This window comes from Daphnia magna, linkage group LG4, assembly GCF_020631705.1.
Source record: "Daphnia magna isolate NIES linkage group LG4, ASM2063170v1.1, whole genome shotgun sequence".
In the NCBI taxonomy this organism is placed as follows: domain Eukaryota; kingdom Metazoa; phylum Arthropoda; class Branchiopoda; order Diplostraca; family Daphniidae; genus Daphnia; species Daphnia magna.
In genome coordinates this window covers 6,763,744-6,786,902 of record NC_059185.1, presented here as the reverse complement: position 1 = coordinate 6,786,902, position 23,159 = coordinate 6,763,744, and the positions used below count along the sequence as shown (strand labels likewise).

At 41.1% G+C, this 23,159-nt stretch overlaps 2 protein-coding genes and 23 non-coding genes across 25 annotated transcripts; 19 read left to right on the top strand and 6 right to left on the bottom strand.

Moving 5' to 3' along the window:
* The first annotated feature begins 584 nt into the window (after window positions 1-584).
* Window positions 585-690, top strand: Trnay-gua. The gene is made up of 2 exons: window positions 585-621; window positions 655-690. It is a non-coding gene; the product is annotated as a tRNA-Tyr (tRNA).
* A 136-nt stretch (window positions 691-826) lies between these two features.
* Trnap-ugg lies at window positions 827-898 on the top strand. The gene has a single exon. It is a non-coding gene; the product is annotated as a tRNA-Pro (tRNA).
* Window positions 899-1,232: 334 nt separating this feature from the next.
* Trnal-aag lies at window positions 1,233-1,314 on the top strand. Its single transcript has one exon. It is a non-coding gene; the product is annotated as a tRNA-Leu (tRNA).
* A 724-nt stretch (window positions 1,315-2,038) lies between these two features.
* Trnaq-uug lies at window positions 2,039-2,110 on the bottom strand. Its single transcript has one exon. It is a non-coding gene; the product is annotated as a tRNA-Gln (tRNA).
* A 768-nt stretch (window positions 2,111-2,878) lies between these two features.
* On the top strand, window positions 2,879-2,984 carry Trnay-gua. The gene is made up of 2 exons: window positions 2,879-2,915; window positions 2,949-2,984. It is a non-coding gene; the product is annotated as a tRNA-Tyr (tRNA).
* Window positions 2,985-3,121: 137 nt separating this feature from the next.
* Window positions 3,122-3,193, top strand: Trnap-ugg. Its single transcript has one exon. It is a non-coding gene; the product is annotated as a tRNA-Pro (tRNA).
* A 334-nt stretch (window positions 3,194-3,527) lies between these two features.
* On the top strand, window positions 3,528-3,609 carry Trnal-aag. Its single transcript has one exon. It is a non-coding gene; the product is annotated as a tRNA-Leu (tRNA).
* A 101-nt stretch (window positions 3,610-3,710) lies between these two features.
* Trnar-ucg lies at window positions 3,711-3,783 on the top strand. Its single transcript has one exon. It is a non-coding gene; the product is annotated as a tRNA-Arg (tRNA).
* Window positions 3,784-4,333: 550 nt separating this feature from the next.
* Trnaq-uug lies at window positions 4,334-4,405 on the bottom strand. Its single transcript has one exon. It is a non-coding gene; the product is annotated as a tRNA-Gln (tRNA).
* Window positions 4,406-5,416: 1,011 nt separating this feature from the next.
* Trnap-ugg lies at window positions 5,417-5,488 on the top strand. Its single transcript has one exon. It is a non-coding gene; the product is annotated as a tRNA-Pro (tRNA).
* A 334-nt stretch (window positions 5,489-5,822) lies between these two features.
* On the top strand, window positions 5,823-5,904 carry Trnal-aag. The gene has a single exon. It is a non-coding gene; the product is annotated as a tRNA-Leu (tRNA).
* Window positions 5,905-6,005: 101 nt separating this feature from the next.
* Trnar-ucg lies at window positions 6,006-6,078 on the top strand. The gene has a single exon. It is a non-coding gene; the product is annotated as a tRNA-Arg (tRNA).
* A 348-nt stretch (window positions 6,079-6,426) lies between these two features.
* Window positions 6,427-6,508, top strand: Trnal-aag. The gene has a single exon. It is a non-coding gene; the product is annotated as a tRNA-Leu (tRNA).
* A 101-nt stretch (window positions 6,509-6,609) lies between these two features.
* On the top strand, window positions 6,610-6,682 carry Trnar-ucg. The gene has a single exon. It is a non-coding gene; the product is annotated as a tRNA-Arg (tRNA).
* Window positions 6,683-7,232: 550 nt separating this feature from the next.
* Window positions 7,233-7,304, bottom strand: Trnaq-uug. Its single transcript has one exon. It is a non-coding gene; the product is annotated as a tRNA-Gln (tRNA).
* A 6,178-nt stretch (window positions 7,305-13,482) lies between these two features.
* Window positions 13,483-13,564, top strand: Trnal-aag. The gene has a single exon. It is a non-coding gene; the product is annotated as a tRNA-Leu (tRNA).
* A 563-nt stretch (window positions 13,565-14,127) lies between these two features.
* Trnap-cgg lies at window positions 14,128-14,199 on the bottom strand. The gene has a single exon. It is a non-coding gene; the product is annotated as a tRNA-Pro (tRNA).
* A 99-nt stretch (window positions 14,200-14,298) lies between these two features.
* Window positions 14,299-14,370, bottom strand: Trnaq-uug. The gene has a single exon. It is a non-coding gene; the product is annotated as a tRNA-Gln (tRNA).
* A 625-nt stretch (window positions 14,371-14,995) lies between these two features.
* Trnay-gua lies at window positions 14,996-15,102 on the top strand. The gene is made up of 2 exons: window positions 14,996-15,032; window positions 15,067-15,102. It is a non-coding gene; the product is annotated as a tRNA-Tyr (tRNA).
* Window positions 15,103-15,242: 140 nt separating this feature from the next.
* Trnap-ugg lies at window positions 15,243-15,314 on the top strand. Its single transcript has one exon. It is a non-coding gene; the product is annotated as a tRNA-Pro (tRNA).
* Window positions 15,315-15,663: 349 nt separating this feature from the next.
* On the top strand, window positions 15,664-15,745 carry Trnal-aag. The gene has a single exon. It is a non-coding gene; the product is annotated as a tRNA-Leu (tRNA).
* A 101-nt stretch (window positions 15,746-15,846) lies between these two features.
* Window positions 15,847-15,919, top strand: Trnar-ucg. Its single transcript has one exon. It is a non-coding gene; the product is annotated as a tRNA-Arg (tRNA).
* A 560-nt stretch (window positions 15,920-16,479) lies between these two features.
* Trnaq-uug lies at window positions 16,480-16,551 on the bottom strand. Its single transcript has one exon. It is a non-coding gene; the product is annotated as a tRNA-Gln (tRNA).
* Window positions 16,552-19,099: 2,548 nt separating this feature from the next.
* On the top strand, window positions 19,100-20,096 carry LOC123471335. The gene is made up of 2 exons (XM_045172579.1): window positions 19,100-19,966; window positions 20,067-20,096. The coding sequence occupies exons 1-2, from the start codon at window positions 19,100-19,102 to the stop codon at window positions 20,094-20,096; spliced, it is 897 nt and encodes a 298-aa protein (XP_045028514.1).
* On the top strand, window positions 19,743-21,653 carry LOC123471205. Its single transcript, XM_045172228.1, is given in 2 exon segments — window positions 19,743-21,049; window positions 21,051-21,653. Coding segments are annotated over 2 exon segments (1,500 nt in total). The 5' UTR covers window positions 19,743-20,152.
* Window positions 21,654-23,159: the final 1,506 nt, after the last annotated feature.

Genomic DNA, 23,159 nt, shown 5'->3' with positions numbered 1-23,159 from the left:
TCGGATGAACCAACCAGTAAACATGGGCGGACACAATGCGATAAATAGTTAGTTAGTAGCAACTGCTTGAAAGTTGTTGATTTGAATCATCAAATTTTGAATACAAACAGTAATGCATACTGGCACATTGATTTTCATTTCTTCAATGGAGCCCGAAAAGAATTTAGTTTTCCGTGAATTGTTAAAACAGTTTTTTTTTCAAGTTAATTCTGGTTTGCTTCAATAATAAAATCCAAGAATAATCAACTACCAGGACTAACAGTTTTTAACTCCAACCCACACTCACGGCCTCGCTGTTTTACCTCTAAGTTTTAGACGTAACCAAATGCCATCCAGATGCAGTTCCTCAAGGCGTAATCGGTAAGCAAGAGGGCGTAAGGCTTTACAAAAAGGTTCTTGTGAACATAGCTGATAACATAGAAAAGCATTTTATGAGATATTCATACTTAGCATAAAACAAACAGCCAAATACGGGTAAGATGGATTGCGACCCAACATATCAAGTTCATTACCATACTACGCAATGCTGAACGGAGTTTATGTGAAGTAATATGAAGTTTACGTTGCTCGTGTTAGTATGCTATCCTTCGATAGCTCAGTTGGTAGAGCGGTGGACTGTAGAGATAAAAATATATTAGAAATAAATTGTTAGTTATCCATAGGTCGCTGGTTCAACTCCGGCTCGAAGGAAATAGATTGAAAATAGTTGTTATTAACAATAAGTGAAATTGAATGTAAGGAATGATTACTTTCACTTAAACATAGCCAATATTACGTCAAAATCTACAATAGAAAATAATCTAAAAATATGCGTGTCATTACATATGGCTCATTGGTCTAGTGGTATGATTCCTGCTTTGGGTGTAGGAGGCCCCGGGTTCAAATCCCGGATGAGCCCTAAATGTTTAAAGAATTGGTTCTTAAATGAGCTTGCTTTCGGAAATTTGTCGTATTACAATATCGATTACAGCTCGTGAACTCTCTTATCGCACGAGTTGAATTCTTCTCAACTTATTCTAAATTAACTTTCGAGTGTCTGTGTTCGTCATAATATGAAAATTTATTCATTTCAAATTTAGATAATCCTTCTGACATTAGATAAGACGAAGAATTTCAGGTCATACGATAATACCAAACAAAGTTGCTAAGCAATCTACGACATCGATTCTCATTTTCTAATGGTAAACTGGCTATTTCCGGCTGAGGAAACATCTGCTCCCCATAACATATAGGGTAGCGTGGCCGAGCGGTCTAAGGCGCTGGTTTAAGGCACCAGTCTCTTCGGAGGCATGGGTTCGAATCCCATCGCTGCCATTCCTTAAATTTTGATTTTACATTTTTCTTGAAAGATTATCTTTTACCCAACACAGGGATGATCATTTTTATATCAACATTCAATGTCTCGAGTTTAACATGGTCGTGTGGCCTAATGGATAAGGCGTCGGACTTCGGATCCGAAGATTGCAGGTTCCAGTCCTGCTACGATCAGTTGTGTTTCAAAGTCTGTTTTACCACACCGAAGATACAGCTCTAATGGCAAAACAGAAATACATTTCACAGCAACGAACTATTTCCGACCCATTCCCTGCCTTTACTCCTAGTTGTGTGCGATGCCTCAAGGACGTACCAAGGTATGGGGTAAAGAAGTACATCGGAGAGCGAGAATTACGCATACTTTACCATTCCATGTAAACTTTGCACCTCACGACGATGATTTCTAAACGCAACGACTAAGCACATTCTAATCCTGCTGAAACAAGAACAGGTAGGTCTTAAGTATTTTCTGTGATCTCGGTTGGCTATAGTAACTTTAGAGAAACAGCCAAAATATCACTTGTAAATCCACCAGATTAAAGAAATGATTGTGGGCCCATCCGGGAATTGAACCCGGGATCACTCACACCCGAAGCAAGTATCATACTACTAGACCAATGAGCCAATTACGTTTCATATAAAACATCAAAGGCTTTAAAAAATCTTAGTCGTTACTTATTGCCAACTATGAATAGTCTTTTAAGGGCAATAAGGTCAAAAGTTAAGGTTCCACTGAGAATCGAACTCAGATTATCAGAGTCAAAGTCTGATGTGATAACCATTACACCATGGAACCGCTGTTGCACACATATCCGCAAGGGGACTCTTCTTACGCCTTACGACCTTACGGAAGGTGCTTAAGGTGTAAGGCGTAAGCTCTGATCCATCCAATAGGCGAAAATTAGTCATTAAGAAAGTAAGGTGTAAGGCGTGTATATCAAACTGCTTCGGTTTTTACGCCTTAACGACAGTGGATGGCGTCGGATGAACCAACCAGTAAACATGGGCGGACACAATGCGATAAATAGTTAGTTAGTAGCAACTGCTTGAAAATTGTTGATTTGAATCATCAAATTTTGAATACAAACAGTAATGCATACTGGCACATTGATTTTCATTTCTTCAATGGAGCCCGAAAAGAATTTAGTTTTCCGTGAATTGTTAAAACAGTTTTTTTTTCAAGTTAATTCTGGTTTGCTTCAATAATAAAATCCAAGAATAATCAACTACCAGGACTAACAGTTTTTAACTCCAACCCACACTCACGGCCTCGCTGTTTTACCTCTAAGTTTTAGACGTAACCAAATGCCATCCAGATGCAGTTCCTCAAGGCGTAATCGGTAAGCAAGAGGGCGTAAGGCTTTACAAAAAGGTTCTTGTGAACATAGCTGATAACATAGAAAAGCATTTTATGAGATATTCATACTTAGCATAAAAAAAACAGCCAAATACGGGTAAGATGGATTGCGACCCAACATATCAAGTTCATTACCATACTACGCAATGCTGAACGGAGTTTATGTGTAGTAATATGAAGTTTACGTTGCTCGTGTTAGTATGCCATCCTTCGATAGCTCAGTTGGTAGAGCGGTGGACTGTAGAGATAAAAATATATTAGAAATAAATTGTTAGTTATCCATAGGTCGCTGGTTCAACTCCGGCTCGAAGGAAATAGATTGAAAATAGATGTTATTAACAATAAGTGAAATTGAATGTAAGGAATGATTACTTTCACTTAAACATAGCCAATATTACGTCAAAATCTACAATAGAAAATAATCTAAAAAATATGCGTGTCATTACATATGGCTCATTGGTCTAGTGGTATGATTCCTGCTTTGGGTGTAGGAGGCCCCGGGTTCAAATCCCGGATGAGCCCTAAATGTTTAAAGAATTGGTTCTTAAATGAGCTTGCTTTCGGAAATTTGTCGTATTACAATATCGATTACAGCTCGTGAACTCTCTTATCGCACGAGTTGAATTCTTCTCAACTTATTCTAAATTAACTTTCGAGTGTCTGTGTTCGTCACAATATGAAAATTTATTCATTTCAAATTTAGATAATCCTTCTGACATTAGATAAGACGAAGAATTTCAGGTCATACGATAATACCAAACAAAGTTGCTAAGCAATCTACGACATCGATTCTCATTTTCTAATGGTAAACTGGCTATTTCCGGCTGAGGAAACATCTGCTCCCCATAACATATAGGGTAGCGTGGCCGAGCGGTCTAAGGCGCTGGTTTAAGGCACCAGTCTCTTCGGAGGCATGGGTTCGAATCCCATCGCTGCCATTCCTTAAATTTTGATTTAACATTTTTCTTGAAAGATTATCTTTTACCCAACACAGGGATGATCATTTTTATATCAACATTCAATGTCTCGAGTTTAACATGGTCGTGTGGCCTAATGGATAAGGCGTCGGACTTCGGATCCGAAGATTGCAGGTTCGAGTCCTGCTACGATCAGTTGTGTTTCAAAGTCTATTTTACCACACCGAAGATACAGCTCTAATGGCAAAACAGAAATACATTTCACAGCAACGAACTATTTCCGACCCATTCCCTGCCTTTACTCCTAGTTGTGTGCGATGCCTCAAGGACGTACCAAGGTATGGGGTAAAGAAGTACATCGGAGAGCGAGAATTACGCATACTTTACCATTCCATGTAAACTTTGCACCTCACGACGATGATTTCTAAACGCAACGACTAAGCACATCCTAATCCTGCTGAAACAAGAACAGGTAGGTCTTAAGTATTTTCTGTGATCTCGGTTGGCTATAGTAACTTTAGAAAAACAGCCAAAATATCACTTGTAAATCCACCAGATTAAAGAAATGATTGTGGGCCCATCCGGGAATTGAACCCGGGATCACTCACACCCGAAGCAAGTATCATACTACTAGACCAATGAGCCAATTACGTTTCATATAAAACATCAAAGGCTTTAAAAAATCTTAGTCGTTACTTATTGCCAACTATGAATAGTCTTTTAAGGGCAATAAGGTCAAAAGTTAAGGTTCCACTGAGAATCGAACTCAGATTATCAGAGTCAAAGTCTGATGTGATAACCATTACACCATGGAACCGCTGTTGCACACATATCCGCAAGGGGACTCTTCTTACGCCTTACGACCTTACGGAAGGTGCTTAAGGTGTAAGGCGTAAGCTCTGATCCATCCAATAGGCGAAAATTAGTCATTAAGAAAGTAAGGTGTAAGGCGTGTATATCAAACTGCTTCGGTTTTTACGCCTTAACGACAGTGGATGGCGTCGGATGAACCAACCAGTAAACATGGGCGGACACAATGCGATAAATAGTTAGTTAGTAGCAACTGCTTGAAAGTTGTTGATTTGAATCATCAAATTTTGAATACAAACAGTAATGCATACTGGCACATTGATTTTCATTTCTTCAATGGAGCCCGAAAAGAATTTAGTTTTCCGTGAATTGTTAAAACAGTTTTTTTTTCAAGTTAATTCTGGTTTGCTTCAATAATAAAATCCAAGAATAATCAACTACCAGGACTAACAGTTTTTAACTCCAACCCACACTCACGGCCTCGCTGTTTTACCTCTAAGTTTTAGACGTAACCAAATGCCATCCAGATGCAGTTCCTCAAGGCGTAATCGGTAAGCAAGAGGGCGTAAGGCTTTACAAAAAGGTTCTTGTGAACATAGCTGATAACATAGAAAAGCATTTTATGAGATATTCATACTTAGCATAAAAAAAACAGCCAAATACGGGTAAGATGGATTGCGACCCAACATATCAAGTTCATTACCATACTACGCAATGCTGAACGGAGTTTATGTGTAGTAATATGAAGTTTACGTTGCTCGTGTTAGTATGCCATTCTTCGATAGCTCAGTTGGTAGAGCGGTGGACTGTAGAGATAAAAATATATTAGAAATAAATTGTTAGTTATCCATAGGTCGCTGGTTCAACTCCGGCTCGAAGGAAATAGATTGTAAATAGATGTTATTAACAATAAGTGAAATTGAATGTAAGGAATGATTACTTTCACTTAAACATAGCCAATATTACGTCAAAATCTACAATAGAAAATAATCTAAAAAATATGCGTGTCATTACATATGGCTCATTGGTCTAGTGGTATGATTCCTGCTTTGGGTGTAGGAGGCCCCGGGTTCAAATCCCGGATGAGCCCTAAATGTTTAAAGAATTGGTTCTTAAATGAGCTTGCTTTCGGAAATTTGTCGTATTACAATATCGATTACAGCTCGTGAACTCTCTTATCGCACGAGTTGAATTCTTCTCAACTTATTCTAAATTAACTTTCGAGTGTCTGTGTTCGTCATAATATGAAAATCAATACATTTCAAATTTAGATAATCCTTCTGACATTAGATAAGACGAAGAATTTCAGGTCATACGATAATACCAAACAAAGTTGCTAAGCAATCTACGACATCGATTCTCATTTTCTAATGGTAAACTGGCTATTTCCGGCTGAGGAAACATCTGCTCCCCATAACATATAGGGTAGCGTGGCCGAGCGGTCTAAGGCGCTGGTTTAAGGCACCAGTCTCTTCGGAGGCATGGGTTCGAATCCCATCGCTGCCATTCCTTAAATTTTGATTTTACATTTTTCTTGAAAGATTATCTTTTACCCAACACAGGGATGATCATTTTTATATCAACATTCAATGTCTCGAGTTTAACATGGTCGTGTGGCCTAATGGATAAGGCGTCGGACTTCGGATCCGAAGATTGCAGGTTCGAGTCCTGCTACGATCAGTTGTGTTTCAAAGTCTATTTTACCACACCGAAGATACAGCTCTAATGGCAAAACCGAAATACATTTCACAGCAACGAACTATTTCCGACCCATTCCCTGCCTTTACTCCTAGTTGTGTGCGATGCCTCAAGGACGTACCAAGGTATGGAGTAAAGAAGTACATCGGAGAGCGAGAATTACGCATACTTTACCATTCCATGTAAACTTTGCACCTCACGACGATGATTTCTAAACGCAACGACTAAGCACATCCTAATCCTGCTGAAACAAGAACAGGTAGGTCTTAAGTATTTTCTGTAAACTGGCTATTTCCGGCTGAGGAAACATCTGCTCCCCATAACATATAGGGTAGCGTGGCCGAGCGGTCTAAGGCGCTGGTTTAAGGCACCAGTCTCTTCGGAGGCATGGGTTCGAATCCCATCGCTGCCATTCCTTAAATTTTGATTTTACATTTTTCTTGAAAGATTATCTTTTACCCAACACAGGGATAATCATTTTTATATCAACATTCAATGTCTCGAGTTTAACATGGTCGTGTGGCCTAATGGATAAGGCGTCGGACTTCGGATCCGAAGATTGCAGGTTCGAGTCCTGCTACGATCAGTTGTGTTTCAAAGTCTATTTTACCACACCGAAGATACAGCTCTAATGGCAAAACAGAAATACATTTCACAGCAACGAACTATTTCCGACCCATTCCCTGCCTTTACTCCTAGTTGTGTGCGATGCCTCAAGGACGTACCAAGGTATGGGGTAAAGAAGTACATCGGAGAGCGAGAATTACGCATACTTTACCATTCCATGTAAACTTTGCACCTCACGACGATGATTTCTAAACGCAACGACTAAGCACATCCTAATCCTGCTGAAACAAGAACAGGTAGGTCTTAAGTATTTTCTGTGATCTCGGTTGGCTATAGTAACTTTAGAGAAACAGCCAAAATATCACTTGTAAATCCACCAGTTTAAAGAAATGATTGTGGGCCCATCCGGGAATTGAACCCGGGATCACTCACACCCGAAGCAAATATCATACTACTAGACCAATGAGCCAATTACATTTCATATAAAACATCAAAGGCTTTAAAAAATCTTAGTCGTTACTTATTGCCAACTATGAATAGTCTTTTAAGGGCAATAAGGTCAAAAGTTAAGGTTCCACTGAGAATCGAACTCAGATTATCAGAGTCAAAGTCTGATGTGATAACCATTACACCATGGAACCACTGTTGCACACAAATCCCCAAGGGGACTCTTCTTACGCCTTACGACCTTACGGAAGGTGCTTAAGGTGTAAGGCGTAAGCTCTGATCCATCCAATAGGCGAAAATTAGTCATTAAGAAAGTAAGGTGTAAGGCGTGTATATCAAACTGCTTCGGTTTTTACGCCTTAACGACAGTGGATGGCGTCGGATGAACCAACCAGTAAACATGGGCGGACACAATGCGATAAATAGTTAGTTAGTAGCAACTGCTTGAAAGTTGTTGATTTGAATCATCAAATTTTGAATACAAACAGTAATGCATACTGGCACATTGATTTTCATTTCTTCAATGGAGCCCGAAAAGAATTTAGTTTTCCGTGAATTGTTAAAACAGTTTTTTTTTCAAGTTAATTCTGGTTTGCTTCAATAATAAAATCCAAGAATAATCAACTACCAGGACTAACAGTTTTTAACTCCAACCCACACTCACGGCCTCGCTGTTTTACCTCTAAGTTTTAGACGTAACCAAATGCCATCCAGATGCAGTTCCTCAAGGCGTAATCGGTAAGCAAGAGGGCGTAAGGCTTTACAAAAAGGTTCTTGTGAACATAGCTGATAACATAGAAAAGCATTTTATGAGATATTCATACTTAGCATTAAAAAACAGCCAAATACGGGTAAGATGGATTGCGACCCAACATATCAAGTTCATTACCATACTACGCAATGCTGAACGGAGTTTATGTGTAGTAATATGAAGTTTACGTTGCTCGTGTTAGTATGCCATCCTTCGATAGCTCAGTTGGTCAGTGTCGTCAGCTCCCAGAAGTTAAGCTGCGTCGGATGCAGACGACTTTTTGTGTTCTTCCGTTTTTCCATCATTTTGTGAGTTTTTGTTATTTTTTATTACTTTTTGTTGTTATATTCGTGTTTTTGAGTGTTTATTTTGTATAGTTTAGCTGTTTTTGTAGTGGTTTGTTGCCAATTGTTTTATTTGTCGTGTTTGTTTACGTGTGTGGGGTCCTTCCCCTCCCCTTTTTTTGGCAGTTTGTTTACATTGTCTAGGGGACAATGGCTGCCAAGTGGCTCAATAGTGTAGATATTGATTTTGGGGTTCAATTCCCGAAATTGAGTATGCGTACGGTTCATGGTTTTGTGCGTAGTTTGAAGGTTGATGCTCAGGATCTCTTAGGCCTAGTTGCTGTGCTAGATACGAGAAACCAGGTCGCTAGAATTACGTTTACGTCAGAGGCATATACCTCAAGTTTTTTGTCCCAACACAGTGGTATCGTCAGGACCGAATTGGAGGTGAAAGAAGTTAGTGTAGTGATAAAGGATAGCAATATCCAAGAGAAATTTGTTCGAATTGCAGGGATTCCACATAACTTAGACTTGGGAGTAGTTCAGACACGTCTTAAGGAATTTGGAAATGTAATTGAAGCTCGGTGGGAGCGCTATCGGGTGGCAGAGGATGAAGTTTTATATCCTGTCCTAGCAACTTGGATGATTGTAAGAATAACGGTGACGAAAAACATTCCCTCATACATTACCATTGGCAGTTATCGTGCTATGGTAAAGTATGACGGACAAAAGCCCACTTGCAGACTTTGCGACGAAGAGACACACTTTAGCTACGACTGCCCAACTTTAAAACGAAACCAGGAACCCACCATTGTCCAAAAACCTGTTGCCAAAAAGACTAAAAAGACAGAGACTATTAAACAGACACCCGTAGTAATTCCCGTGGTAGCAAATTCCATGGTTTCCCAGGTACCTCTGGGGAGTGAATCACAAGATTCACTCTCAGGAAGTACTAATAATTTGGAAACTGAAACCATGGAATGTGACACCGCTACCACTCCCGCATCTGTACCTCCGAAAGACAATCCTTTGAAACCAATTACGAAATCCAAAATAGTAGCACCTCACACAGAGACAGAAGACCAGGAAACAGTGACAATTATCATGGAATCAATGGAACCCGACACGGGGGAAATTGATACCACTGATCCAGACAAAACCAAGGACCCCCTGAAAATTCCCACGGTACCACGAAGTAAACGATTTAAACCTACCCTGACGCCCCAAAATTCGAAACCCACTTCAGGCATTCCCGTACTCAAAAAACCTAACACATGACTTCACAATTAAAAATCGCTTCTATCAACATTGGAGGTATTCGATCAGTCGAGCGACGTCAAATTCTTTTAAATTTCTGCAGGGACGGTAATTTAGATATCGTAGGACTTCAGGAGGTAGCCTTTCACTCTTGCCCAATTATTGAAAGCTGTTACCACTTGCTAGCAAATCTCGGTCCCAACAAAAAAGGAACAGCCATTCTAATTAGACATGGTCTGGAGTATTCTCGACTGCTTCTTGAACCTGACGGAAGGCTTATCTCCATTGACGTAAAATGTTTTACGTTTATTAATATCTATGCCCCGTCAGGTAAGCAGGTAAAGAATGAGAGAAACAATTTTCTTCGTCAAACCGTTCCTGCCTACTCGGTTACCACTCGACTGCCCTTCGTGTTGATGGGCGATTTTAATTGTGTTGACGACATCCAAGATAGGGCAAATATCCAATCCCTCCCTGTCCCAAGTAGTGTTGTTAGCTATGCTTTGAAGGAGATGGTTACTGGTCTTGATCTGGTAGACATCTGGAAAAAGCTAAATCATAGTGATCCGGGCCACACTTTCCATTACCACGACGGTTCTTCTAGGCTTGATAGGATTTATGCTAGTCGATCGTTTGCGGATAAATTTTTAAATATTTGTTTGCAGCCTTTATCGATTAGTGACCATCAGTCGGTACAATCCACACTTACTTGCAATCTTGATCTCCCAAATCGTAGCAGACCACCTGCCGGATTGTGGAAACTAAATACTTCAATATTGTCAGAAGAAGGTTTTCAGAAATACGTAACCAATTTCATTCAGGAATCTGCTAATCATCCTCTTAGGGAAAGTAATGTAGCAAATTGGTGGGAGAGTGTCCTGAAACCGGGTATCAAGCGTATTTCGATGGATTATTCCAGGCAAAGAGCAAAGCTGATAAGAGAAACTAAGTTTTTCTATCAATCTTGCATACAGGAAATGGCCGAAGCAGATACCTTTGATTGGGTTGCCTTTCAACAGTTGAGAAAATTCTCAAAGTCTTGGGAGGAGAGCACACTCAAAGGGTATGGGATTCGTTCCCGCTGCTTCGAAGGGCCAGATGTAGAGGAAGCAAGTATTTTTCACATAAATCGTGCCAGGAATAATTATCGAAAATGTTGCATTGATAAGATCATTGCCCCCAATGGCACTTGCTTATCGACCAAAGAGGAAATTTCAGCAGAAATTGTTGCTCATTTTACAAAAATTTTTAAGACTCAACCTTCTCCTGACATACTGGCAGGGTCTGAGTTCCTTGAAGGAGTAAGAGATTGCTTTAAGCCAACCCCAAACCTAACAGCACCAATTTCCCTTCTTGAGATTAGAGCTGCTCTAATAGCAATGAAGTCAAACAAGTCCCCTGGCACCGATGGCATTCCTTACGAGTTTTACGTAGAATTTTGGGACGTGATCGCACCCCACTTCTTGGATATGTTTAATCATATCCTGGAAAGGGAATCTCTGACGTCTTCGCAGGGCCAAGCGGCGATCAGGCTAATTCCTAAGTCTTCGGGACTTTGTGGAATTTCTAATTTTCGGCCAATTTCTCTTTTGAATTGTGACTACAAAGTCATGGCATCTGTCTTAGCGAGACGATTGAGGCCAACACTATCTTCTACCATAGGGCCTCATCAAAAAGGTGGGGTACCTGGTAGATTGATTTTTGATAATTTAAGTCTTTACAGAGATGTCATTCAATTTGTTGATGACCGGGGATGCCATGACTCTTCCAACTCTTTGATTCGGGGTATGGGCGCTGCCATTGTTGGAGTTGACTTTGAAAAGGCCTACGACCTGGTTAACAGGGAAGTCCTCTGGAGGATTCTGGATGTCATGGGTTACCCCACCACTTTCATCCGTTGGTTACAGATTATGTATTCTGTAACAGGAATGTCAATCCTCAACGGATCGGGGGTGGCTGGGGTGATAAGTGATATTCAGTCGATTCGCCAGGGATGCCCCCTATCTGTCCATCTCTTCGTTCTATACATTGAGCCTTTGCTTGTGCGTTTATCTCGAGTTCTCAAGGGTATATCATTGTTTAATGAAAAACTCACTGTCAGAGCCTTTGTTGATGACGTCACCATTTTCGTTTCTTGTGACGAAGATTTTACCAGGGCAGGACAAATCCTTGATATGTTCTGTCAGTGGACAAAGGCAAGGATGAATAAGGAGAAAACAAAAGCCCTGGGACTCGGGACTTGGAGCTCTAGATCAATTTGGCCTCTTGAGTGGCTTGTGTCAGCGCCAACATTGTCCCTGTTAGGAATTAAATTTTCCCATTCCATAGAAGAGACAGCTAGTAGGATTTGGAATGATGCTTTTAGCTCTTTAAATGGTATTCTGCGAGAGAATGCCAGTCGACGGTTTAATATTTACCAGAGGGTGCTTTTCCTCAAGTCGAAGGCTCTCTCCGGAACTGTGTACTTTGCACAGGTATTACCTTGTAATCAAAAAATGGCTGACCAGATTTCGAAGGCTGTCATGAAATTTCTATGGATGGGAAAAGTAGAAAGGCCGAAGAAAACCGTAATTTTCCGTACTGTCAAAGAAGGGGGTCTGGGAATGGTCAACACACACCTCTTTTACCGTTCCCTTTTCTTGTGCCCCTTGTACAAAGTCCTGATAGGCCCCAACAGCCCAGAAAGCTCTCTACTTCGGTATTGGATGTCCTTTCCTCTCCGAACCTTATTGCCACTCTACAAGGACAACACCACACCTGTAGCAGTCATGAAGAGACCATATTACCTTCAGGAACCCCTGCATCAAATCAAGCAACTTTTCGCATCTTCCATTCTGGTGCAGGGGAATCCAATGGTACATCGGAAAACATATAACCATTGGATCCTGGAGGTAACAACAATGGGAAAGCTGGAGATCCTGAGGCCTAATCTGGATTGGCCACGAATCTGGAAGGAGACTGCAGCTCTTCCAACTAACATCAGAGAGACCATGTTCCTGTTCAACCAGCGACTTCTCCCTACCAGGACCAGATGCCATCGGTTGGACCCCACCAAGGACGCAACACGTCTAATCTGCAATCAAGACCCGGAAACCGATGAGCATCTGATGTACCAGTGTCCTGAACGACTCACCGTTTGGAGCTGGTTGGAAGGAACTATGCGTCAGATGGGCTGCAGTTCGTCAAACGAAGATTTGATACGTGGCCATTTTGGTCCAGTAGGAAATCTCCAGCTTTCATTCACTCTTCTGGCTGCTTATCTCTACATCAACTGGAAGGCAAGGAATAACCTACGCACACCACGTCAAGAAGAGGTAGAGAGCCTCTGGAAAGTCCTTCGGAAATCTAGATCCCAATTCCCTGTTTAATTTTAATCATAAATTTTAGTACATTTTGTTTATTTTTGTTTGTTTTGAATTTCCCATTCCCAGTTTTATTGCCCTTTGTTTATGTTATTTTTTGTTGTTGTTGTTTATATTTCACACCACCATTGTCTTCTGCTTTGTTTTTCTTTTGTTTATTTTTCTTGAATTATCCCACCACCATAAATTGCATTTGTTTGTTTTTGTTTTGTTTGTTAATATTGTGATCCCCACCATTGCCAGATTTCGATTATTTCCCCTTGCCAACGTCTGCATCCGACAGCCTAATTGTTTTGCATTATTTTGTTTTTATGCCCTAAATAGCTGATACCATGAGCCAATAAAAGATAATTTTAATAAAAAAAAAAAAATGTTAATCCAAACCGATTATAGAAATATCATTCATGTGACTTAAATGTGAAAACTTGCATCATCCATTATTGTCCGTAGATACACTTTTCCATATGTCTTGAATTTCTCTGAAAACGAGTTAATGAATCTTTACCATTGGCTTTCTGTGTTCCTTAAAATAAGTAAATTAAACCATTTGTAACTTAAAGAACCTCTCTAGAGGTTAAACAAAATGAATAATTTACATGTCCAACGATAATACCAAACCAAGCTACTAACCAATCTACCAGATTAATTCACGTGTTGTAATTGGAGACTTATTTTCGTTTTTTTGGCACCGGGAAACATCTGTTTGCCGAATCAGTAGGGTAGCGTGGCCGAGCGGTCTAAGGCGCTGGTTTAAGGCACCAGTCTCTTCGGAGGCGTGGGTTCGAATCCCATCGCTGCCATTCATTACAAATCTACACAGAACTTATCTTTAAAGATTATGTTTGAGCGAACCATGGCATGATAATTTAAATTTGAATAATTCATGCAACAGCAACAATAAGGTCGTGTTGCCTAATGGATAAGGCGTCGGACTTCGGATCCGAAGATTGCAGGTTCGAGTCCTGCTACGATCAGTTATATATTTATAGTCACTTTTAGTAAATTGATGATACAACCCTGATGGCAATAGAAATATATTCTACAATACTACCATCGAGCTATTACCTGACTATCCCCTGAATTAGCTCCTAATTGTATGCGATGTTTCAAGGGCATATACCAAGGTGGGAGTTAAAGAAGTACTTCGGAAGGTGGTCATTACAAAGACTTTAACATTCGATGTTTTCTTTGACACTCCCAACGATGGTTTCTAAACGCAACGGCTAGGCCTATTTTAATCCTGCTGAACTAGCACAGATAGAACTTTGGTTTCTTCTTTGATCTCGGCTGACCGTCGTTCTTATCTTTCATTAAAAAGAAGAACATCACTTGTAAATCTAGTAGTTTAAATTTTAGAAAACGCGGGCCCATCCGGGAATTGAACCCGGGATCACTTACACCCGAAGCAAGTATCATACTACTAGACCAATGAGCCTTTCACGCGTTATATAAGTCGCGTATAATAAAAAAGTATTCATTGTTACTTATCATCAAAACTGAATGGCCTTACAAGGGTGAAACTGTTAAAAATTAGAGGTTCCACTGAGAATCGAACTCAGATTATCAGAGTCAAAGTCTGATGTGATAACCATTACACCATGGAACCTTGTTTTCAGCTCGCCTACGTCAAAATGCGAAAATTCTATTACGCCTCACGACCATTTGGATGGTAGAAAACAACTGCTAAACATTTTAAATATGAAAGCATTTAATTTTCAATACAAACAGTAGTGCTTACTGACACATTTAGAATTGTTTCTTCAATGGAGACCAAAGACAATTTAGTTCACTAGGAATTGTTTCAACAACTTTGATTTTCGAGTTAAATTGCTGTTTGCTTAAAGAATAAGAGAGTATAAATAATCCGCTATCTAGGGCTACAAGTTTTTTTCACTCTAAACCCCCGAACACGGCACAACCATTTTACCTCTAAGGTTCAGACGTACCCAAATGCAATCTGGATGCGTTTCTTTAAGATGGATTCTTTAAGAAGGGGCTTGTTACGCCCTAGTAAGGCGTAGCAAAAGTGCCCCTGTGGACGCAGCTTAAAAAAGGGAAAAGAGTTTTAAGAGAAAAATTCATCCCCGGCTTAACCAACAGCCAAATATGTTTAAGACGGATTGCGACCCAACCTCTCAAGTTCCTTGTCATATTACGCAATGCTTAATGGTGTTCTAGACGCGTTCATGTAAAGACATATACATTTGACATTTTCCGCCCATCAATAACATCCTTCGATAGCTCAGTTGGTAGAGCGGTGGACTGTAGAATCGAAAACAGTATTAGCATTAAATAATAAGTTATCCATAGGTCGCTGGTTCAAATCCGGCTCGAAGGAATGGATTGACCATATATGTTTCTAACTATAAATGATTCGAAATGTGAGGAGAGATCAGCTACAGCTAAAGATGGCCAATATGACGTCAGAAGCTACAAGACACTAAAAATTAAACTCAACACATAGTCTGTAATATGTGTGGCTCATTGGTCTAGTGGTATGATTCCTGCTTTGGGTGTAGGAGGCCCCGGGTTCAAATCCCGGATGAGCCCAATCTTAATCCAAACCGATAATAGAAATATCATTCATGTGACTTAAATGTGAAAACTTGCATCATCCATTATTGTCCGTAGATACACTTTTCCATATGTCTTGAATTTCTCTGAAAACGAGTTAATGAATCTTTACCATTGGCTTTCTGTGTTCCTTAAAATAAGTAAATTAAACCATTTGTAACTTAAAGAACCTCTCTAGAGGTTAAACAAAATGAATAATTTACATGTCCAACGATAATACCAAACCAAGCTACTAACCAATCTACCAGATTGATTCACGTGTTGTAATTGGAGACTTATTTTCGTTTTTTTCGCACCGGGAAACATCTGTTTGCCGAATCAGTAGGGTAGCGTGGCCGAGCGGTCTAAGGCGCTGGTTTAAGGCACCAGTCTCTTCGGAGGCGTGGGTTCGAATCCCATCGCTGCCATTCATTACAAATCTACACAGAACTTATCTTTAAAGATTATGTTTGAGCGAACCATGGCATGATAATTTAAATTTCAATAATTCATGCAACAACAACAATATGGTCGTGTGGCCTAATGGATAAGGCGTCGGACTTCGGATCCGAAGATTGCAGGTTCGAGTCCTGCTACGATCAGTTATATATTTGTAGTCACTTTTAGTAAATTGATGATACAACCCTGATGGCAATAGAAATATATTCTACAATACTACCATCGAGCTATTACCTGACTATCCCCTGAATTAGCTCCTAATTGTATGCGATGTTTCAAGGGCATATACCAAGGTGGGAGTTAAAGAAGTACTTCGGAAGGTGGTCATTACAAAGACTTTAAAATTCGATGTTTTCTTTGACACTCCCAACGATGGTTTCTAAACGCAACGGCTAGGCATATTTTAATCCTGCTGAACTAGCACAGATAGAACTTTGGTTTCTTCTTTGATCTCGGCTGACCGTCGTTCTTATCTTTCATTAAAAAGAAGAACATCACTTTTAAATCTAGTAGTTTAAATTTTAGAAAACGCGGGCCCATCTGGGAATTGAACCCGGGATCACTTACACCCGAAGCAAGTATCATACTACTAGACCAATGAGCCTTTCACGCGTTATATAAGTCGCGTATAATAAAAAAGTATTCATTGTTACTTATCATCAAAACTGAATGGCCTTACAAGGGTGAAACTGTTAAAAATTAGAGGTTCCACTGAGAATCGAACTCAGATTATCAGAGTCAAAGTCTGATGTGATAACCATTACACCATGGAACCTTGTTTTCAGCTCGCCTACGTCAAAATGCGAAAATTCTATTACGCCTCACGACCATTTGGATGGTAGAAAACAACTGCTAAACATTTTAAATATGAAAGCATTTAATTTTCAATACAAACAGTAGTGCTTACTGACACATTTAGAATTGTTTCTTCAATGGAGACCAAAGACAATTTAGTTCACTAGGAATTGTTTCAACAACTTTGATTTTCGAGTTAAATTGCTGTTTGCTTAAATAATAAGAGAGTATAAATAATCCGCTATCTAGGACTACAAGTTTTTTTCACTCTAAACCCCCGAATACGGCACAACCATTTTACCTCTAAGGTTCAGACGTACCCAAATGCAATCTGGATGCGTTTCTTTAAGATGGATTCTTTAAGAAGGGGCTTGTTACGCCCTAGTAAGGCGTAGCAAAAGTGCCCCTGTGGACGCAGCTTAAAAAAGGGAAAAGAGTTTTAAGAGAAAAATTCATCCCCGGCTTAACCAACAGCCAAATATGTTTAAGACGGATTGCGACCCAACCTCTCAAGTTCCTTGTCATATTACGCAATGCTTAATGGTGTTCTAGACGCGTTCATGTAAAGACATATACATTTGACATTTTCCGCCCATCAATAACATCCTTCGATAGCTCAGTTGGTAGAGCGGTGGACTGTAGAATCGAAAACAGTATTAGCATTAAATATGTAAAGAATCGAGATCTCTGACAACAGAGAAACGATGTCTTCGACTTTCTAAAAAGTCACCCCTCTGGCGCCCCAAGCAATACGGGGAGTTGACCGTTGCGGGAAAAACCCCCCTTGTTCTCGAACAAAGAGGAAGGTCAAGTTGACCGTTGGAAAGGACGCTACCACGACCCACGCCAACCAAGGAAAAAATGCTTCCTCAAGACCTAATAAATAGGACTAGATTTAGCTTGCCCCTTCAGTCTTCTCTTCTCTCTCTCGCCAGTTGTGCCGATCTGTTCCGACCTGTGCCAGCCTAAATACAATGCGGTAAAGCAAAAGATTTTATTTACTTTTAAATTCATGTGATAGTTTGCACGCTCCACGCGCGTGTAAACTATTACATTGGTGGCAGCGATTATCGAACTTGCATGCCATTTTTTGTATAACCTGTATAGCAGTTCTGTTGGTCTTCAGCTAACTCTGCCATTTTTTATACAACCTGTATAGCAGTTCTGTTGGTCTTCAGCTAACTATGCCATTTTTTGTATAACCTGTATAGCAGTTCTGTTGGTCTTCAGCTAACTCTGCCATTTTTTGTATAACCTGTATAGCAGTTCTGTTGGTCTTCAGCTAACTCTGCCATTTTTTGTATAACTCAGATAGCAGTTTTGTTGGTCTTCAGCCAACTCTGCCATTTTTTCTCCCCATCCATTTTTTCTTTTCTCCCTCTGCAAAGCATCGCCGCCATTTTTTTTCCTCGGTGATGCGCTTTACGACCAACGAAAACCCCTCGTCAACGAATGACCAATGCAAAGCCAGTAATTCTAAGGCGAAATCAGATAAGCCGGGAATTATTTTTTTTTTTCTCAACTCACCGAGAAGGTCTATTTTTTTGTTCTCCCAAAACAGCTGGCTCTGCCAATTGTTAGGTCGAATTTGATTTCCTCCTTACGTTAACTGTTTTTTCTCCCCATCCATTTTTTCTCTCTCTGCAAGGCATCGCCGCCATTTCCTTTTTTTTCGGTGATGCGCTTTACGACCAACGAAAACCCCTCGTCAACGAATGACCAATGCAAAGCCAGTAATTCTAAGGCGAAATCAGACAAGCCGGGAATTATTTTTTTTTCAACTCACCGAAAAGGTCTATTTTAATTTGTTCTCCCAAAACAGCTGGCTCTGCCAATTGTTAGGTCGAATTTGATTTCCTCCTTACGTTAACTGTTTTTTCTCTCCATCCATTTTTTCTCTCTCTGCAAGGCATCGCCGCCATTTCCTTTTTTTTCGGTGATGCGCTTTACGACCACCAGAAACCCCTCGTCCACGAATAACCAATGCAAAGCCAGTAATTCTAAGTTGAAATTAGACAAGCCGGGAATTCCTTTTTTCAACTCACTGAGATGGTCAATTTTAATTGCTCTCCCAAAACAGCTGGCTCTGCCAATTGTTAAGTCGAGTTTGATTCCGCCTTACGTTAACTGATTTTTCCTCCACCCATATGTTTTTCTTCTTCTTGCAAGCATCATCACCACCATTCTATTTTTACGGGATGCGATTTACGACCTCATGAAACCCCTCAGAAAAAATGCCAATGCAGCGTCAGTAACTTTAAACCGAAGTCAGACAAGCCGGTTTCTATTTTTGAAACCACTTGGAAAGCCCAATTGAATTTTCTCCCCAAATCAGCGGGCCCCGCCAATTGTTAGTGCACAGTTTCATTATCTTCTTACCTATCGTCACCCCCACAGTTTTACAGCCTTGTTCAGTATCACGGTAATTATTTTTTCCCCCTTTACGATATTTTTTGGGGGGATAAAATTTGCACCATCTGGATCGAATGCGTGCACCGTCCCGATCGCAGAAAACCACTCGCCAACGAATGGCCCACGCAACGCCAGTAGCCCCTAAAGCAAAATTAGGCAAGCCTAGCTTTTTCAACACACTCGGGAAGTCTATCTTGACCACTTTCTCTCCGAAATCAGCGGAACGACGCCAGCCCGCCGTTGACGACGACTGTTACTCAGACGACGACTATTACGAAGACGAGAACGACTACCTTGTCGAGCCTAAACCTCTGCCCGGAAATTTCTCGTTCGAAGAAGCCCGTGCAGCATTTTTTAGTAAAGGAAAAGGTTCACATAGCCCGTCCAATCCAATCCGAAACTTGATCGGGGAAACGTCCAGTCAGCGTCAAGACGATAGGGCCCACGCCGTCAGCAAATCCCTACCTAGGACACCGGTCACCCATACTCGCCTTTATCCCGAATTAAACGCTGACGTGGAAGACGTCGAACTTCGCACCGAAGAGGCACCTGAGCAGTCGGGTCCGGGTCTAACGGTGCGGAAAAATCGCAACATCCGAGTAAAGGGCCAGCCGCCGACCCGAGTCAGTGAACGTAATCGAAACAAAGCTTTCCAGCCCCTTGTACCAGAAACGATTAATCCTGTCGAGTCCACTCTGATTAACGACATCTATCTCAAACTCGAAAGCGATCCCGAGTCAGCAGATGAGAACGACGATTTCAGCAGCGTGAAGTCTCATAACGATTTAGAAGTCGAGCAAGACCTAGAACGCACCAGAGAACGTGTCGAGGAAGATTTAAGAGGGAAAGAGAAAGTAGAAACGCCGGCCGACGACCAGTCACTCCCACCCCTTAAATATTCTTCGACGCCTATTAGCAGATATCAGAATTTTTATACAGACCAATCACAACAAACGACAGAGAAACTAGCTCCTACTTATCAAGTAGGAACACAGACGATCTCCCCTTCAACCCGATTGGTGGGAACGCAGACGACCCTTCCCCCCTTCGAAAAACCCCAACCATCCTCGTCAAAACAAATAGAAACAAAGTTCACACCGTACAAAAGCGTAAATTTCAAATTGACCCCTTCTCAGCAAACGATCGACACGAACCCACCTAGACCAACGATGGCGCATCCAAACCCATATGAGACTTTGTACAAATGTCTGCGGGAGACAGGGGCGTCAAGAGAAGAAGCCGCAGCAGGAGCGAAAGCCGCCTTGGCATTGACAAAAACAGCTTGTGGCGCGAGCGAGTTCCGCGCGGTAGATATAGTCGAAAAAGAGGCCAACTGCTCCACTGCTACGAACCAGAGCTATTACAATAGTCAAAAGTTATTGCAGAACCAGCAACAACAAACGATAGCGTTATTAGCTCAGGTACCCGCTTTCAATGGAATGGGGTCAACCAAATTTGAGGACTGGATACAACATTTTGAAAGGGTAGTCGACACTGCTGATTTTGAAGAAGGGAGAAAAATAAAACTTTTAGGCTCAAAGGTTTTTGGGTCTGCAGGGGACTGTATTACAACCTTCCAGCTAAACTATCCAAGGGAAGCAAAATCATTCGTTAAGGTTAAACAGAATCTCCATGAACGCTTCCACGGAGGGGATAACAGAAAAATGTACTTTACAGAGTTTAAAAATTGCATCCGTAATTCTGGGGAATCTATCAGGGACTATGCTTGCCGGTTACAGAAGCTTTACTCGTTTGCCTACCCAACGGAAGTAGGAAAGACAATTGATGCAGATGTCCTCAAATTAAGAGAGACTATGTTAATGGATGGCTTTCTGGGAGGGTTAAAGTCCAACCTACGCGAAAGAATGAGTTTTAAAGACTATAGGAACTTAAATGACCTGGTAAAAGCAACAGAGAAATGTGCAGCTATCTTAAACGAAGCCAAACTAGAGAAACGGAGCGTCGAATTTGTCAACGCCGTTTCGGCAAATGCTAATGCCCAGGAATTGAGGGAAACAAAAAACGAGATCTCGGAACTAAAATCAGTCATTGAGCAGCTTTCGCAGAAAAATGAGAGCCACCCAACTTACAGATAAGAGTCACGAGTCAATCAATGCCGTCGCCACGGGCCATAACGCACAATTAGCAGAAAGCAAACAGGAAATAGAGGAATTGAAAAACCTTTTGAAGGCTAGTAATAAGAGTTATAGTGATATGATGAAACAGTCCAGAGACTCAGAGAAAATGATGAGAAATCTGCAGCTCCAGGTCGCCGGTATGAGCCAAGCGATCCCCCAGGCTCAACCAATGAGACAGTATCAACAAAATCACAGTGGCCTGGTTACAGACAATAGTACTCGGGCTCCGCATCAACCGCCAGTACATCGTAATCCACCACCATTTTACAAGGATAATCACAATAATCCGGTTAATGGACCCCCTCACAGAGGAGAGCGGTATTGTACTTATTGCGCAAATAACGGCAGGAACCCAACAACTCACAACACTGACAAGTGTGGATGGGGACCAAACGGGCCAACCTGCTTCAAATGCCATCAAGGTGGGCACATCGCGCGTGATTGCCCATCCGCAGCACTTCGTTCCGACGCCCGATATGCGTCGCCAGCTCAGAATCCTGGTAAGCTCAACCCCTGGAATCAGGAAAACTAGAAGCCACCAATTGTAACGTGGGGCAAAACGGTGGGCCTTGTCCTAAACCCCGACAGATTATTAATCAAGTAATAGAAACCAGAAAAAATAAAATCCCACGGCTTCCCATCCAAGTTGGAAATGAGAAATTCAAGGGCCTTTAAGATAGTGGGGCGGGTAGAAGTTTAATTAAGACAGAAGTTTTTAACAGATTGAAGGAAGGTGTAATGAAGTTTACTGCTGACGTTCCGGTCGATTTATACGGTGTAGAGAACACCAGACTAGTTACAAGAGGGCTAGTGACCCTACAAGTTCAAGTTTTAGGCGATAATCTTCTGCAGGATTTTATCGTCGTTGATAGCATCAGCGAGGAGTGTATCTTAGGTTTAGATGCACTGTACGAGCACAAGTTCATCATTGATGGTAGCGAAAGGAGAATTTACCGAGTCAAACAAACCTTGAAACCGGACTCCTCGCCCACCATCGTAGCAAGAGAGTAGATCACGATCAAGCCCTTTAGTGCCACTGTCGTTGAATCGGAAGGGAATGGGGCTAAGCTACCTCCCAATCTTGCGTTTTTTTTTCACAGAGGACCGGGACTGAACAGCGGGTTACGAGTTGATCCTTTCATCAGTAAGAGTAGTGAGGAGGCCGTTTTTACAATAGCGTTAATTAATGAAACGAATAAACCCATCTCCCTGCCAAGGTATGAAATAATTGGAACGTTAGGATTTTGCCGGATAGAAAAAGATAATATCAATTATTGTGCTGAGCGCGAGCTGTCGTCCAGTGCTGTAGATTTTGCCAACAATTTGCCACCTGATATGTCAGGAGTAGACAGAACCAGCATTACAAATTTTTTAATCGATAGAAAATCAATATTTGCCTCCACTACAGGAGAATTAGGGAAAACGGGGCTAGTAAAGCATCACATTAATACGGAAGGACAAGGACCCATTAGATTACGCCCCTATCGGATACACCAAAACGTAAAACCAGAGCTTGACAGTATTTTGCAGGAATTATTAGTTAACAAGATAATAAGGCCGTCCGTATCTCCATGGGCGGCCCCCGTAGTATTAGTAAAAAGAAAAACGGAGGAATCCGACTCTGTATGGATTATAGGAAACTCAATGGTATAACAAAAAAGATTCCTTTCCCTTACCTAGAATAGACGATGTTCTAGACTTACTCCACGGGCAAAAGTATTTCACTACCTTAGATTTAGCTTCAGGCTATTGGCAGATAGAAATGGACGACAGCTCCAAAGAAAAGACAGCGTTCATAGTGGATAACAATCTGTACGAATGGAATAGGTTGTCGTTCGGGTTGACTAATGCACCTGGCACATTTCAACGGTTAATGAATTATGTTTTACGTTCCGTCATCGGGAAAATATGTTTAGTTTATCTCGATGACATTATAGTCTTCTCAAAATCGAAAGAAGAACATTTAGTAAATTTAGGACGCATCTTCAACCTTTTAAAAGAAGCCGATTTAAAACTCGGCCTCTCAAAATGCAAATTC

Coding starts and splice junctions, on each gene's coding strand:
- LOC123471335 (XM_045172579.1), top strand. CDS start 19,100: ATGGCCCACGCAACGCCAGTAGCCCCTAAAGCAAAATTAGGCAAGCCT. Junction 19,967..20,066: donor AACTAGCTCCTACTTATCAA/GTAGGAACACAG, acceptor CAAAACAAATAG/AAACAAAGTTCACACCGTAC.